The 16,052-nt window shown below is 42.9% G+C and overlaps 2 protein-coding genes across 3 annotated transcripts; both read right to left on the reverse strand.

The window, feature by feature from the left end:
- Positions 1–1,716: 1,716 nt before the first annotated feature.
- On the reverse strand, positions 1,717–4,326 carry LOC147200956 (troponin I, slow skeletal muscle-like). 2 transcript variants are annotated; one of them, XM_086117645.1, is made up of 5 exons: positions 4,197–4,326; positions 3,991–4,122; positions 2,252–2,338; positions 2,008–2,184; positions 1,717–1,946 (listed from the first exon to the last, which is right to left on the reverse strand). In XM_086117645.1, exons 1-5 carry the CDS (start codon positions 4,203–4,205, stop codon positions 1,845–1,847), a joined length of 507 nt encoding a protein of 168 aa, XP_085973771.1. In that variant the 5' UTR covers positions 4,206–4,326; the 3' UTR covers positions 1,717–1,844. The 2 variants fall into 2 exon arrangements, with proteins under 2 accessions (XP_085973771.1, XP_085973770.1); XM_086117644.1 differs by having other exon boundaries at positions 2,252–2,341.
- A 1,010-nt stretch (positions 4,327–5,336) lies between these two features.
- csrp1b (cysteine and glycine-rich protein 1b) lies at positions 5,337–10,133 on the reverse strand. The gene is made up of 7 exons (XM_086117643.1): positions 10,115–10,133; positions 9,933–10,021; positions 9,339–9,448; positions 7,976–8,144; positions 7,307–7,436; positions 7,138–7,231; positions 5,337–6,729 (listed from the first exon to the last, which is right to left on the reverse strand). Exons 3-7 carry the CDS (start codon positions 9,445–9,447, stop codon positions 6,653–6,655), a joined length of 579 nt encoding a protein of 192 aa, XP_085973769.1. The 5' UTR covers position 9,448; positions 9,933–10,021; positions 10,115–10,133; the 3' UTR covers positions 5,337–6,652.
- Between the last annotated feature and the right edge of the window lie 5,919 nt (positions 10,134–16,052).

The raw sequence follows: 16,052 nt of genomic DNA on the forward strand, positions 1-16,052 counted from the left end.
TTTTGTTAAATCCAGACCAAATTTGAATTTGCTGCAATCGATAGAAGATCACATTTTTACCAAGAGGTTTTATCATTGCGTGTGGGCTGAGCATGTGGCATAATTTGATGACTGGATAGAAAACACAAACTGATACCTCCACTCCCAAATACAGCCCCTGAAGCCAGTAACAGCAAAATGACATTTGGGGAGACTTCATGGGTAGAACCACAAAAAATAAAAAAGTCGCAAGGAGCCAGCTTGCTGAAGACAGGTGAACTCTCCAGTTTTGCTCTGAAGTGGCCATTTTAGGCTCATTTTGCTCATTTGCAGAGTTCCATTAATGTCAAACGCTTCCTAAAGATTTTGTCTTATTTGGATCAAATTTTAACTGCCTATATTAATTACATTGACAATTAGATGATGCCAAATTGTGATTTATAGTTTTTGTCATTGCGTGAGGGCAGAGCCTGGTTGCAAGATTTGATGATTCATCAATAAACTCCCAAAACTTCATTCTTAGCCTCTGAGGTTAGTTTTGTGAAGCACAATGAAATTTGGTAGGCCTGTCCATCGAAAGTAGCAGTATGAAAAAGCTCAGCGATTTTATGGCTATTTAGGCAACGATCAGCGGTCACACAAAGTGACACCATGTCCTAGAGATTTAGTCTGACTGCAACAAAATTTGAACAATTTACAGTGGCCTCAATAATTATTGGCAACCCTGGACGATATGTATTAAAAGCAAATTCCATTTTTATTACGGAAGCATATTCTCATACTGACAACTGAAGACGTGATTCACCAGATAAAACAATCCCCAGTCTTCAGACTTCAACCCCACTGAAAACCTGTGAACTGATCTTAAGAGGAGAGTGCACAGAAGGTCACTGGATGATTGTACGAAGAGGAATGGTCAAAGTTCTGTGTTCTCCCTTTTTGCGAAACATTTTTGAAGAGTAGTTGTTATTGGGGGCGGCCCGGTAGTCCAGTGGTTAGCGCGTCAACCTCACAGTGCAGAGGTTGTGGGTTTGATCCCGGCTGCGGCCTTCCTGTGTGGAGTTTGCATGTTCTCTCCGGGCCGGCGTGGGTTTTCTCCGGGTACTCCGGTTTCCTCCCACATTCCAAAACCATGCATGGCAGGCTGATTGAACACTCCAAATTGTCCCTCGGTGTGAGTGTGGATCGTTGTTCGTATGTGTGTGCCCTGTGATTGGCTGGCAACCGGTTCAGGGTGTCCCCGGCCTACTGCCCGAAGATGGCTGGTATAGGCTCCAGCACCCCCCGCGACCCTTGTGAGGATAAAGCGGTTCAGAAAATGGATGGATGGATGGATGGATAGTTGTTATTGGGAAAAGTATGAACATTAGGGTTGCGAATCGTTGTGGCACACATAATTTGATGTAAAGGAACTATTTTTTTTAATGTGCCCCCGCACACACACGCACACACCCACACAAAAACATACACTCACACACCTTCCCTCCCCACTCACTTCAAAGGTTGGATTTTCCTCAGAATTTTGGCCCTGCATATTGCTTTAAGAAATTACTTTTATGAGAAGCTAGAGAACACTTCTTAATGGGGGGGGGGCAATAATTATACGCAGTGTGGCAGTGTATACGAGACAGACGGGCAACTCTATATTGTGAAAAGAAACTCACGTTTCTGTCATTGCGTGTGAGTGGAGCATGGGAGTGACATTGAATGACTTGCCATAAAACACAAGAGACAAGCTCAGTTTGTGCTGCGTGTTTATTGGGTAGGCAATGAAAGAGATCACACTGACATAAGCTCAGTGAGTGTTTTTGCATCACCTTCTGCTGAACTGAAATGAATGGAGAGGGTTTCTTCTGTTACAAGATCTACTGGGGAGGACCCTGGGCGTCAAACATCTTTTTGCGGCCTTCCATGCCCGACATGGCCTCCACGTTCTTCCTCCAGTCGCTCACCTCCGCTGTCTTCTCCTGAACAAGACACAGTCAGCTGGGGGGATTTTTTTTTTCATTGTTATTCTCGCACACTGACCTTCTCCGTGTCTTCCTTTTTGACCGACTTGAGGTTGGCTCGCAGGTCCAGGGACACTTTGTGTTTGGAGCCCAACAGCGAGCGGAGGATGGCGTCGGCCGAGACCCTCACCCGCCGAAGGTTGGGTCGCTTGAACTTCCCCCGTAGGTCCACAACCTTGATGTTCAGGTCTTTGATCTAAACCACACAGCAGAAGAACTGTGAACAAACGGATCACTATCGACATTGTCTGTGTGGCATTTACCTCTCTGGTGTTGTGCTTGACTTTGGCCTCGATGTCGTATCGTTCCTCATCCACCACGTCAATTTTGGAGTGGAGTTCTTCACATAGCTTCTACAAAGACATGACAAGGATGTCATTGCCTGAATACACAAATGGCAATTTTAGGGCCTTTTCCATTTCCTCTGGATTTTGTCTAGACAATTATCACATGAGGCACAGGTGTCAAAGTCAAGGCCCTGGGGCCAGATCTGTCCCGCCACATCATTTTATGTGGCCCGCCAGAGCAGCTCCAACATGTCAACTTCCATGATCCTTTCTAAAATGTCTACCAAAATTTTAAATTCTCATATGTAATAAATAAGAGAGATATTCTAAGCATTTTCTTGTGACCAAACCCCTCATGATAGTAACTTAAACAATAGTTAAATCAACAGTAATTCTTGACTTCTTTATATGGTTTCAGTCATAACAGTGAAACGGTCACTAAAATGTGGCCCGCGCCAAAAATGAGTTTGACACCTGTGACATAAGGGTATTCAGCAGGTGTGTGACATGACGCAAAATTTCCATGAACATCAATTTTCGTCGGATTCGGGTGGCGAATGGCGGCAAAATTTGCAGCACGGTGGCAAAATTTGCAGACTCTCGATAAAACTTCTAACTTCATAACTTCACCCCAAAGTGCAGCTCCTGGAGCCAGATTCACGTCACTTGAAATTTGTTTGACACGTCTATCATGACTAGTTGTCCAAAAAAAAGTCTCATTAAGCCATGCCACCAAAAGACAGAGGCAGTCTGCCCTTTTGCTTGCTCATTTTGGCCATTAACAGGCATTGACAGTTCATGTCAATCTCTTCCTGAAGATGTGATCTGATTGGTACCAAATTTGAAACGGGTACCCAAGACCGAAGGACAAGGTGATTTTTGATTACTTGCCATAAAATGCAAAACTATCAAAAGACCTCTCTTGAAAACCAGCCCTCAAACTCGGCCTCATTTATCATGAGTAGACTCACAAAAAAAAAAAAAAACCCTCTCAAGAAGCCAAGCCTGTAAAGACACTGGCAGTCTGCCATTTGAAGCTGGAATTCCACAGTGATTTCAGACATTTCCAAGGTTCCTGCCGAAAATAGAACTGGCCCTCGATTTGATCAAAAAGCTTGAAAACTTGAACCATGCATTCTATTGAAACGGATCATGGAAGCTTGGCAAGAGTTGGAGTTTTCATCATTGTGTGTGGGCACAGCAGGAGGCGTCTCGTAAAATAAAACAAAAAATAGTCACGTCACTCCAAAATTCAGCCCCTGAAGCCAATTTAAACTTCGGAACATGGAACTTGTTCGATATGTCGAACATGATTAGTGGCAGAAAATAATCTCCAGAACCCACGTTGCAGAAGGTGCAAGAATTTATTTTGCTTTGCTGCTGCAATTTTAGGTTCATTTTGGCCCTTTCCAGGATTCTTTGAAATTCAAATTTGTCTTTGAGATTTAGTTGGATCGCTTCCAAACTTTAACCACGAATACTAGCAGATGGGTGACGCAGAATCGCCTCAAATTTGAGTTGTAGAAAACAATCTCGAGAACAAAAGACACCGTCGTTTGGGCTAGTTCTAAACTCGTCCTGGAAATATTGTGCGATTGCTACCAAATTTTAAAAATAAAACTATAGGGATGGACAACCTATACTTGTCAAGAATTGAACATTTCTAAAGACCAAACTAAAATGAATGGAAAAGCGGCATCTTGAGGTATTTGTACCTGCAGCTCCTCCAAGCTCATTGAGTTGATGTTAAACGGGGGTGCTTTTTCCTCCATGTACTTTTCCTTCTGCTTCTCTTTCTCCACCAGCTCCTGTTCAAGATCCTCTTTGGCCTTGGCCACCATCAAACTCTGCAGCACAACAACAACTCTGACTGAAATAGTTGACTTCTTTCGTATTTGCGCACACACGATTGAAGCCTCACCTTCAGCATGAGCTTGCGAGAAGCTGAGATTTTAGATTTCTTCTGCAGAAATCAAGAAGGGCGCATGCGTCACAAGCGAATCGGCGCGGTTGAACATGTCGAACGCGGCTTTTAAAGTCTTACCTCGGGCCTATAATGGAAGCATTGGAAACAAACAACGGCATTAGTGTCACGGCAGAGAATCTGTTTCCTAATCAGGATCTAAAAATAAACACAGATGAGAGACGCCAAACACAACACTTACACTTTCTCCGGCATCTTGACTATCTGAGTTGACCCTGAAAGACAAAAATAACACCTTTTGGGGGGGCCCCCAAAGGATCTTAATACACTTTCCACTTCAGAAACATTCCACCGCATTGATGCATGTCTGGCTTTGCCAGAATGGAACTGCCACCCCCCCCCCCCCCCCTCCAGCGAGTATTTATTGAATTGCTCATGTGGATCTTGGCGTACGTGCGATTCTTTTGTTGTTGTTTTTTTATGTGTATGCTTAGCTCGCATTAGTGTGAGTTAGTTGTAAAAAAGGCCTGCTGGGTAATATCAAGCTGTCAACTGACCCACCATCCCTGGAACACCCCCTGTTGTCGTGCCCATTGCATTCTTGCCTTAGCCAAAAACAGCCAAGTGATGGCAGACATGACTCAACAACATGGGAGCAATTACTGACAATTATTTATAAAAAAATATAAATATTCCTTCTTCCAGGAATGCTTTAAGCTTCCTAAAAAGCCAGTCAACGCAGACATTAGATGACAGATCTAACTCAGTCACCATAGACTTAATTATAAATCCGTTGAGCCAATCCCGAACTCCATTGTCACAATGCAATGTAACAAGCAAAATGTTTTAAGTTTTTTTGAATAAAATATTTGAAGACTAACAAACATTCTTAATCAAATGTCCGGTTAAACTGACCCAAGGAGTGTATTATTTCAAGCACAAAAGAGAGTTTTTTTTTTAGCCTTTACATACCTCTTTTGGAAGATGAAGTGACACACAGCAAGTGATGCGTGGAAGAAGAACAGACGGGATATTTATCCCACACCCGCCTTTGTCCCTCCTCTTTCGCTCGATTTGAATGCACAGGCGCACACACACACACACGACTTCCATCAACAATAAAACAGGCGGCAGTGATGAGGGTACTGGATCTTTATTTTGCATCTCACCAAGCTGGCGTTCAAGAGGCAGCAATGTCAAAATCCATAAAGTTCAAGTGTGCTTGTTTGTGGCGATTGACCTCTTTATGTTTGCTCTTATTCTTCTCATACACATGCTGGCAGTGAAGTACGTTACGTTGAAAGAAATAGCGATATCATGGGTTACTTTTCAAAAGTCTTGGTTTATTATTCTTTGCTTCGTGTGTAGTGATGGGAAAATGAAGCTTCAATATGCATCATGAAGCAGTTGTGTTTATTCAGACCTCTAGCTATCACACTCTCTGTTTAACATCTGGCTGAAAGTACAACCGACTCGGCATTTCTGAAACCCATTTCTTTTCACCAACAGTGCCATCTAGAGGAATCAAAAATAGGCAACAACTGGCTCATGAAACATCTTGAAGCATCGTTTTCCCATCACGACTTATTTGTTCGCAGAGGTTCTACAGGTTCATAGCGACTGGTCCATTTCTAAAAAGGGAGTATTCGGGTCACTTTGAAAAAAGAAAGAAAAGAATATTGATTTGAAAAAAATAGTCATACTATTGAGAGAGTTGTAATCTGAGAAAAAAGTAAACGTTTTAATCGTAATAACTACAGTACTTTACAATCTTACAAAAATGACACTTAAGTGCATGTTTCACAAACAATTGTGTTGGCCTATATTGTGAAAAAAGAAACAACAAAACATATTTTCCCCCAAAGTATTGCACTTGAAAAACATAGATCTTTTAAATATTATGGCTCGCTCCAAATGATTTGTTTTTTTAGATGACTATTTTTCTCATTGTGATTTCCCCCCTCTTAAATGTGTCCTTTCAGTTTACACACAATGTTTTCTCTTGAAACATTTTTTTTGTCAAAACATTTTTTCTCTCAGAATGTGAAAATTTGTTTTTCATGTAATATTTTCTTTTCTGTTCATTCTGCAACAAACAGTCTACTTAACACCCACCTAACCCCTTAAGCAGCAAAACTGCACCAAGCAACAATTACACTATGCCTTTAACTATTTTCAAATGGCAACCTTTCGAAATGGTGATACTGTATATCAAAATTGAATATTTTAATGAAAAAAACTCTGGTGTCTGAAGGGTTAAGTTGTGCGTTTTAAGGGTTTAACTAAAAACAAAACGGTAACATGACGTCATTATTTACACAAACATTTACAATATTTGGGAACACTTGTGACTGTCAAAAATGTGCTTTGTTTTTAGTGTAGCTGTATGATGTATGATGTCGCGTGATGAACGGAAAGAAGCAGCTTAGCTGATGATGTAGACAAACTTAACTTCACTGGGAATGAGCCAGAGCTCCTGCACCCTGACCAAAACCAAAACCCTTGGGTCCGAAGTTCTTGGCGTAGCAACCTGTGAACACATAGCAGGCCAATAATACAGAGCGATTCAAATCCTTGACTGACACATATAAGGCTAGTTTACACGGGGGGAGTTTGGTTAGTTTGTTTCTTTGTATTTTTATCTCGACCTTTCACGGTATCTGTGATGGGCCATTTTCAGGGGGCTGCAGAATCTCAGAGGCTCAAAGGCGTGCTAAGGTTGCCATGTATGTTGCCTCCTGGCCCTTCAAGTTCTAATGGGCCCAACTCCAGTGGGCGTCAGCGTGGGGGACACATATTTTGATGACCGGCTTTTAAGCAAATCTAAATTACTGAATCTCTTACTTACTATTGTACCGTTACTATGACTGTAGTTCTAGTAGTGGAAGTGTTGCGTTTGCCAAAATCTCCAAAGATTGGGCCGGGAATGCCTTAATACCTTTACAGAAGATCTCGCCGTCTCTGTCTGCGACAGTGGTGGACTCCAGTCCTTTGCCGCATTTAGCGCAACGGAAGCAACCCTTATGCCATGACTTGGGAGAGAAAGAAATTGTCAAATCTTGAACACAACATTTTAATTGTCATAAAATATTAGAGATTTCTCTTACATTACCGCCCCCGATAACCTTCTCCGCCGCGTAGACCGTTTTGCCACAGCGTGGACAAATATCGGAGCTACCAGCTTTCTTGGCGAACTTGGAGGCGTTGGGGTTGTTGGTGGGATGATGCGGAGTTTCTCTGTCAAGAAAATATTGGGTAATATTACGAGAATAGTCCAAAACTTACTTTAATTTTGCTTTTGTGATATTATGACTGAATTGTCATGAATTTGTTGAAATAATGCAATTTTATGCTGTCAGACATGTTATGATTTTGTTATGAAGTTGACAATTACATTTTAGCAGAACTTTTTTTCCATATAAACTCAGATTTTTTGTGTAATGCTTTTCAGATATAATTACCGGTAGTCGTCTCTTGTATAACCTTTATTCGTGTTATAATTGTAATGTCATAAAATTGAGACATTTCTTTGAATATTACCACTTTATTGTTTTTTGTATTTTCTCTCTTTATAGTACAACTTTATGATAAGGAAGTTAAGATCAATTAAGATTTTACCCTTCTAATACAACTAATATCTTCTCATTTCCAATTTTTTCTGCTGTTGGGGCTTTACTATGCGACACCTCTTGACTTCTAAAAGGATGCTGTGTGATATGGTTTTCTTCATTACACAAAAACAATAATACATACAATACATTTAGGTTTCATCTTACACTGGAGGCGTAATTCCAAGCCCCTCTCCCGTGTCCATTCTGAGGGTCCCTGCTCCTCCGCCGAAGCCGTAACCTTTTGGCCCGTACTTCTTGCCGTAGCACGACTTGCAGTAGATCTCGTCCACGTGCACGGCCACCGTTGTGCTGTCCAGGTTCTTCTTGCACACCACTTGCAATGAGAGGGGCGTTAAAATGTTTCAAATACTGTATTTACACTGAATGTCCAAGTGTCAGATTCCAATTTAATGCCTATTTCCAATTGACCCATTGCAGCCACGTCACGTGAGTGCATTGGACGTACGGAAAAAGTTAATGACGACGGAAAACGGAGTGATTGAAGGACTGTATGAGTTATTTTTGCATATCCTCTTACACTGGAGCTTATTTAAAAGTTTCTGTAAGTCTGGACACCTAACAGTTTTTTTATGGCTGGCTGGACGAGATGCGACGGTCACTCCGGGGGGAATAATGGTGAAGGTAAAATTTGCTTATGATGCTAAATGACTTTTTACATTTTAATTTATTTGATTTTTTTTGCATATTCTGTCCGATGCTTGCGCAAAGCAACATGGGAAATGTAATGATTCAGAGTAAAATATATGAACAAAGATCTACTAACCCTGTAAAAAAAAAACGATGCTGCAAATCCTCATATATTTTGAGGGCTGCCAGTTCTTTCGGTTGACTGCTGATATCCGTTTTCATCACAATAAATTTTCATAAAATTGCACTTTTCCCCTCCTTCATGCACCATTATGACAACTGTTCTTGCAACATTGACTTTTTGTCTTATATTTTGACGTTTTCTCTCATAAAATTTCCCTCAAAACTTTGTGTTTGAAAGAATGGGATTCAACATTCATTTCTGTTCAGAGTGGCCGTCATAATCCATTGAACGACCAAATAGTTTCTTGCTGGATTTTGATGACATCAAGCTGAAACTGATACACGATATCTGATCTGTGGGTTTACACTCAAATCGTCAGATATCTGATATGTACTGGATTTTTCGACGAGGCCATCTTGATTCCAATCATTTTCCTTCTCTTTATGCTGCTTGACGAATATCCCAATTATGCCACAAAATGAATTGTGGCACTGAACCCAAGCTCTGTAAACCCAGCCTACATCACTGTAAATGGCCCATGGCATTATAAAAGAAAACAACTGTGTGTCATAGATAAACACTATGCTCGAGGGTGAGCGTGTGCGCTTTACCCATCCATAAAAGGACAACTTTGTCACATGTTTCCAGCACATCCATATAAGGCACCGATGTGTCAACGCACAAATTTGCTTGCCAGAATTCTCTGAATTCCACACTGACACTTGACAGTTATCATCTTTGAGTCGATGGACTTACTGCACAGGAAGCAGGATTTATGCCAGCTCTTTCCTTCGCATTGCACTTCCTCTGCAAAGTAGACAGTCCTCTGGCAGCAGCCACACTTGTTCCCTCCTCCGAAAGGCATCCTATATACATGCAAAGTTAAACATTCAGTGGGTGTCTTGGTGCAACCACACAATACCTTCACGTGGGGAAGAAACAGTTTCGAAGTGGAAATATGCAAAAGAAGTCTCTGAACAGAGCCCGAATACACTCGGAAAACTCACAGCCGCTCAACCTGGCAAAATGTCAATGGCCTAAATCTACTGGACCGGTCTTTATAAACAGGACATTCCTTTGCGGCAACATCAGTTGACGATAACGTTTTCCTGTCTTTGAAGAGCATTTTAAAAGAAATGCTGAATTAAAACCACACTTTGCTACCCTCTGTTACTTCCAAGGGCCAAATTTACTTCGAACAAATGCCTTGATAAACACTACTCACATAAAAAAAAAAAAACATAACTGTAGCGTGAACTTTTTACATTTCCCATGAATTTCACCTGAAAGCCAAATATCCCTACATTTGTGTAAGTAGTGTATTTTCAGATAAAACAAAACAAAACCTACCTGCATAAATGTAGACTCTCTGGTGGTTCACGTCCAGTCAGAATATCCACTGTGATGATTAGGGCAAAGATTGGGCAGCTCACAGCACACTGATGTGATCAGAGGGAGGAGTTAGATGAGTGTGTGTGTGCGTGTCTGTGTGTCTTAAGCAGGGAAACACTGACTCCCTTCTCGCTATCCACCTCGTCCAGCTCTTCCTGGGTCATCGTAAGGTCTCTCCTGCAAGTCCTGGGTAGTCCATGGAGCCTCCTCTCAGAAGCACGTATCCGGAACAGCTCATCAGGGAGGTGTCCAGGAGGGATACGAACAAGGTCCTCGAGCCACCTCATCTATCTCCTCTCAATGCGGAGGAGCAGCAGCTCTAATCTGAGCCCCTCTTTGATGACCAAGCTTTTCACCTTATCTCTTAGGGAAATCTGCCAAAGAATATAATTTTGGTCACGATCTGGAATCTTGTTTTCTTGGACTCTGGGTCATGGTAGGAACATAAATCAAGATCATGAGCTTCACCTTTGAGCTCAGCTCCTTCTTCACCACTGCTTGTCAACCTCCTGCTCCATTCTTCCCTCACTCGTGAACAAGACCCTAATGTACTTGGAGTCCTCCACTTGGGGCAGGATCTCAATCATAAGATTTGCAGTACTACAAGACCCTAATGTACTTGGAGTCCTCCACTTGGGGCAGGATCTCAATCATAAGATTTGCAGTACTGATTCTCATGTTCTCCCCGGGCCTGCGTGGGTTTTCTCCGGGTGCTCCGGTTTCCTCCCACATTCCAAAGACATGCATGGCAGGCTGATTGGACGCTCTAAATTGTCCCTAGGTGTGAGTGTGGGCGTGAATGGTTGTTCGTCTCTGTGTGCCCTGCGATTGGCTGGCAACTGATTCAGGGTGTCCCCGCCTACTGCCCGAAGACGGCTGGGATAGGCTCCAGCACCCCCCGCGACCCTAGTGAGGATCAAGCGGTTCGGAAAATGGATGGATGGATGGATGGATTCTCATCCCAACTGCTTCACACTTGGCTGTGAACCATTCCGGTGAGAGATCCCGGATGAATGAAGCCCAACGGCACCACATCATCTGTTAAAAGCCGAAACGTAAAACCGTGGTCACAAAACTGGACCACTCAACATCTTGGTTGCACCTTGGCTAGACATTACTCAAGGTTATGATCTGAATTGATGACAAAGCGCAGGCTCGGTGAAGTCCAACCCTCATTCAATATAAATCTGACCAAGTGCCAGCAACTCTGACACAGCTCAAACAGGGAACCGCCTGTACTCGTGCGTCCGGTACCCTGTACTCCGGAAGAACCCCCAAAAGATCCCCGGGAACAGTCAAATGCCTTCTTCATGTCCACAAAGCACATCTAGACAGGTCGGGCGAACTCCCATGCACCCCTCGGGTTGCTTTCATGACAGGCTCTGACTATGGCTGCCACCTCAACAATGGATGCACAGAACAATGTCGACTCAAACTCAATTTACCCCCGCCTTCCCTGGGGAATGGGTGAAATTCTGCCATAGGTGGAACTTGAAGCTGCTTCTGTCAGGGGACTGCCAGACTTTCCCAGCAGACCCTGACAACAAGCCTGTGTCTGCCAGGACCCATAAGCATGTTCCCACCCATCAGAGCCAACACACTACGAAATGATAATTGGTTGACAGCTCCGCCCCTCTCTTTACCGAGTGTTCAAGAAATGCAGCCGCAAGTCAGATGGCACAAGTACAAAGTCAGACATCAAGCTGCGGCCTAAAGTATCCTGGTGCCAAGTGCACAGGTGGACAGCCCTATGTCTGGAAAGGTGTTCATTCATGTCTAATTGATAACCCTGACAGTTATCAACAATCCATGATGACCACAGAAGCCCAAACACAGAACACTGCTCGGGTTCTGATCGATGGAGCCGCTGCTCCTCACCATGCCTTTCCAAGTCTTACTGTCATTGCCCACCTGAGAATTGAAGTCCCCCAACAGAGTGAGGGAGTTCCCAGAGGAACCATTATCCAGGATACCCTCCAAGGACTCTAAACTCTAGAGTGGACTGGTACCAGAGATCAAACCATCTGTCAAGGTGAGGCCGATTAGATCGAGTAGGAACTTCTCAACCTTGCCCACCACCTTGGACTCCTTCCCCGCTAGAGACTTGCGGGATTCGGACTGCTAATGTCCCTGCTTTCAGCCGCCGCCGCCAATCTGTTATGCGGCTGACCTTATTGCCCCTTCCCACAGGTGATGAACCCATGGGAAGGGGGACCCATGTTGCCTCTTTGGGCTGTGCCTGGCTAGACCCCATGGGTTTAGGCCTGGCCACCAGTCGCTCGGCAACAAACCCAACCTCCAGGCCTGGCTCAAGAAGGATGCCCTGGTGACCCGCATCTGGGTGGGGGAAATCAAGAATTCAATCATCATAGCGGGTCTAAGAGCTTTACTTGCCTGGTCACTCACCGAGGATCTTTGTCATAGGGGACCCTGCCATGGTCACACAGCCCCAGACACCTTAACTCCTAGAATTATTGGAACACACAAACCTCTACCGAGTTAAGGGGGCAGCTTAAGGAGGGGCTAGGTCAATCAGTAAACTATTTATTGTAAACTTTACTGGTTAGTGTAGTGTTTCTCTCCACTCTCAGACTGCCAGTTTAAAAAGTGAGATCGTGGATTTGGGTGCTTGGAACATTTTAGGGTCTCAAAGACTGTGAGATCTGATAAAACATTTGGAACAATCCAGATCAAACAAGTGAAGGTTCACTGCAATACGCTCTTGAAAAGCTTGACCTCCTCTTTTATTGGTTCATTTGTAACATGACCACTTTTCTCTCTTGTGACATAACCACTTCTAGAAACGTGTTGACGTTTATTCTTGAAAGTTACGAATTCTCTCGACATTCAGATTTTTTTTTCCGAGTAATATTTTAGATTTTCTCTCATAAGATTATAACGTTTCTCTCTGATAACATAATCAAAATTGCTATTTTCCAGATTCTGTCCGCTTATTTTGCAGCTGTAGAACAGCTTCCACTCTTTGAGGAAGACTTGCTACACGATGTTGGAGCAAGTGATGTTACCCGCCTGTGTCGTCCTCTCTCTCACTTCAAACATCACACGAAGAGACAACGACAACAAACTCAAGACATCTATTTATAGCCAGCCTTTCGGACAGCGCTCACCCTCGCTTTGGCAATGCGTGGACTCATCTATGAAATAAGGGAGGGACAGAGAGAGACAGAGACAGCGAGAGAGAAGCAAGTGACAGGCGCTTGGTGGATTAATCCGGAGGAAGAGGAAGACGATGGGAGGCAAGGCATGATAAAAGGCAGCCGGCACAAGGAGGATACGGCTTTCAGCAGCTTCTCTCCTGCATGCGACTCGACCGGAAGATAGGACAAGATAAGGGATGAAGAGGTGAGCTGACGGTGAATCCGACTGCTTGACATTTTTATTGTTTTCTTCATTTGCATATTTAACCTTCAAAAATTCAGCCTTTTGCAAAGATGATGAGGCTTAATTTTGTTATATTTTGAGGCTTTTTGGCAGGCATTAACATAAACTACAGTCACTAATAAGCTTTTAGTGTTTTTCAATGTTTTAATATTTTAACCTATATGAGATATGACTGTTGCCACACATTTTAATTACCCCTCCTGTCATCTTTTTTTGTTTCAATGATTTTTAGAAATAGCTTTTGCCCTCAAACACAAGAACAGTATGCGATACTGTATGTGATAAAACTCATACCTTACAAAATTCAGTGACAATTATACACCCGATAGCACACATAGCCGAATACATAAAAACACAACTTAAAATTTTAAAATATCCTCTTTTTTTTATGTCTTTACAATAGAAAGGGCCACGAACATGGTGCTTGCAGGGCTGGACTGTTCTACAAATAGATCACTAGTGGTAGGAAATTGTGATTTCCTAGGAATGTTTTCAAATCAATCATTTGGAAACACGTACAGAGATTTATAGATATAAAATGTTGCTTTTTGATGTTTGACTCCAACGGTGTTAAATCATTATTGATACTGAGAGTGTATCAATATGATCAATGTCATCACATTAATGAATATCATTCATTATGAATTTTAAAAAATCATTAAGGTGATTTGAGAAAATCTTTTTTTTCAGTAATGTGTATCCAACTGACAGCCCTATGCATTACTCAGTCGGCTCTCACTTTCAAAAAGGCTGATCCACGTCAAGTTTGGTGCCTGTGATTGGAAATGATGATGTGTTACTGAAACCTCAAAGGTGGGCTTGGTTGTGGAGAGGTGCAGTTCTACCTATGTGACACTAGAGGGCACCAGTGAGCAGAGTTACTGACACACCCTGACTGTGCGTGCGTTCGTGTGTGTGCGTGTGTGTGTGTGTGTGTGCTTTAGCCAAAGTAGGACGTGCAAGCAGAGTGTGACATGCACAGTTACTAATTAGATGATAACGATAAGAACAACTGAAGAGAGAGGAATGTGGTTATCAGTCAGTGCTGTCATCTTCTTATACCTGCCATGTGCTGCTTTATCTGAGCAGCAGCTCTTATTAACTTGTGATTGTGTACACCGGGCTTGGGATGTAATATGACAGATAAGAATTAGGATGTGTCAAGGTCAAGCTCTGTCTGTGCTGCGCGTGTATACTGTGGTCATTTAACTGTATATGCTGCTATACCCTGGTGAGGATAAGTGATTTATGGATGGACGGATAGATGGATTGAAAAAAATCCTCCTTACTTATTGCTTGACAGTGAGTCAATAGAAAGATGAATGTTGGCAAAAGTCTGTCCACAAACATTTTTCTCCAATGTGCAAGACGGCCCAACAAAAAGGTGCCAATGCACCTCCCGCCATCTTCACACCAGTGTAGAAGTTGCCACATGACTCGCGGCCAATGTTAAATTTGGTCTTGGTCCATTTGGCTTTGAATAAATTGTAATATCTGCAAACTCCCAACACATTGATGAGCATGCTTGGCCTCTAATTCTTGATTTTGGAAACATGTTTACATTTTATTTTTTAAATTTAAAAAATGTTATCATTTTTTGCATGTGTGTGAGCGCTCGCGCGCGTCTGTGTATGTGTGTATATATATATATATATATATATATATATACAGTATATATACAATTCCAAGTGATGGAAACATCAGAAAGAAGGAACACGAGAAACTGGAGAAATACCAAGGGCTCAGAGAGGAGCTGGAGAGAGTCTGGAAGCTAAAGGTGACAGTCGTGCCTGTGGTGGTCGGAGCACTCGGGGCAGTGACCCCCAAACTAGATGAGTGGTTGCAACAGATCCCGGGAACAACATCGGACATCTCAGTCCAGAAATGTGCAGTGCTGGGAACAGCAAGGACACTGCGCAGAACCCTCAAGCTTCCTGGCGTCTGGTAGAGGACCCGAGCTGAATGGGGGACGGACACCACCCGAGGGGTGAGACGAGGATTTTTTATGTACTGTATGTATATGTGTATATATATATATATATATATATATATATATATATAATATGTGTGTGTATGGATATCCATCCATACATACATTTTCTGAACTGCTTTATCCTCACAAGGATCGCCGGGGGTGCTGGAGCCTATGCCAGCTGTCTTTGGGCAGTAGATACCCGAAACCGGTTGCCAGCCCATCGCAGGGCACACACAGACGAACAACCATCCGCGCTCACATCCACACCTAGGGACAATTTGTAGTGTTCAATCAGCCTGTCATGCATGTTTTTGGAATGTGGGAGGAAACCGGAGTACCCGGAGAAAATCCACGTAGGCCCAGGGAGAAGATGCAAACTCCACACAGGGAGGCTGGAGCTGGAATTGAACCCAACACCTCTGCACTATGAGGATGACGCGCTAACCACTGGACCATATATATATATATATAAAACATTCAATATCGTGTAATATGCTTTAAAATTTTTATTTCATTACAATTTATTTGGAGGAAATGTCCACGGAGTTATGACGTCTATATATAATGTTTAGCCCATGAGGGTGGTGCAGAGGGAGCCCGAGCTCCAAAACATGCTGTGACAATTAAAATCAGCCCAGTTGAACAGTTCTGGCTGTGAGCAAGAGACTGGGCCAAGCCGTTGTGCAGCAGATGGACAATTG

The sequence above is a fragment of the Hippocampus guttulatus genome, chromosome 8, assembly GCF_054856545.1.
Source record: "Hippocampus guttulatus isolate MCC_2025c chromosome 8, RoL_Hgut_1.0, whole genome shotgun sequence".
NCBI lineage: Eukaryota > Metazoa > Chordata > Actinopteri > Syngnathiformes > Syngnathidae > Hippocampus > Hippocampus guttulatus.

Coding starts and splice junctions, on each gene's coding strand:
- csrp1b (XM_086117643.1), bottom strand. CDS start 9,447: ATGCCTTTCGGAGGAGGGAACAAGTGTGGCTGCTGCCAGAGGACTGTC. Junction 7,437..7,975: donor CTTGGAATTACGCCTCCAGT/GTAAGATGAAAC, acceptor TTTTCTTGACAG/AGAAACTCCGCATCATCCCA. Junction 7,232..7,306: donor AGGTTATCGGGGGCGGTAAT/GTAAGAGAAATC, acceptor TTCTCTCCCAAG/TCATGGCATAAGGGTTGCTT.
- LOC147200956 (XM_086117644.1), bottom strand. Junction 2,185..2,251: donor TCAAGCACAACACCAGAGAG/GTAAATGCCACA, acceptor TGTGTGGTTTAG/ATCAAAGACCTGAACATCAA. Junction 1,947..2,007: donor AAAAGGAAGACACGGAGAAG/GTCAGTGTGCGA, acceptor TGTCTTGTTCAG/GAGAAGACAGCGGAGGTGAG.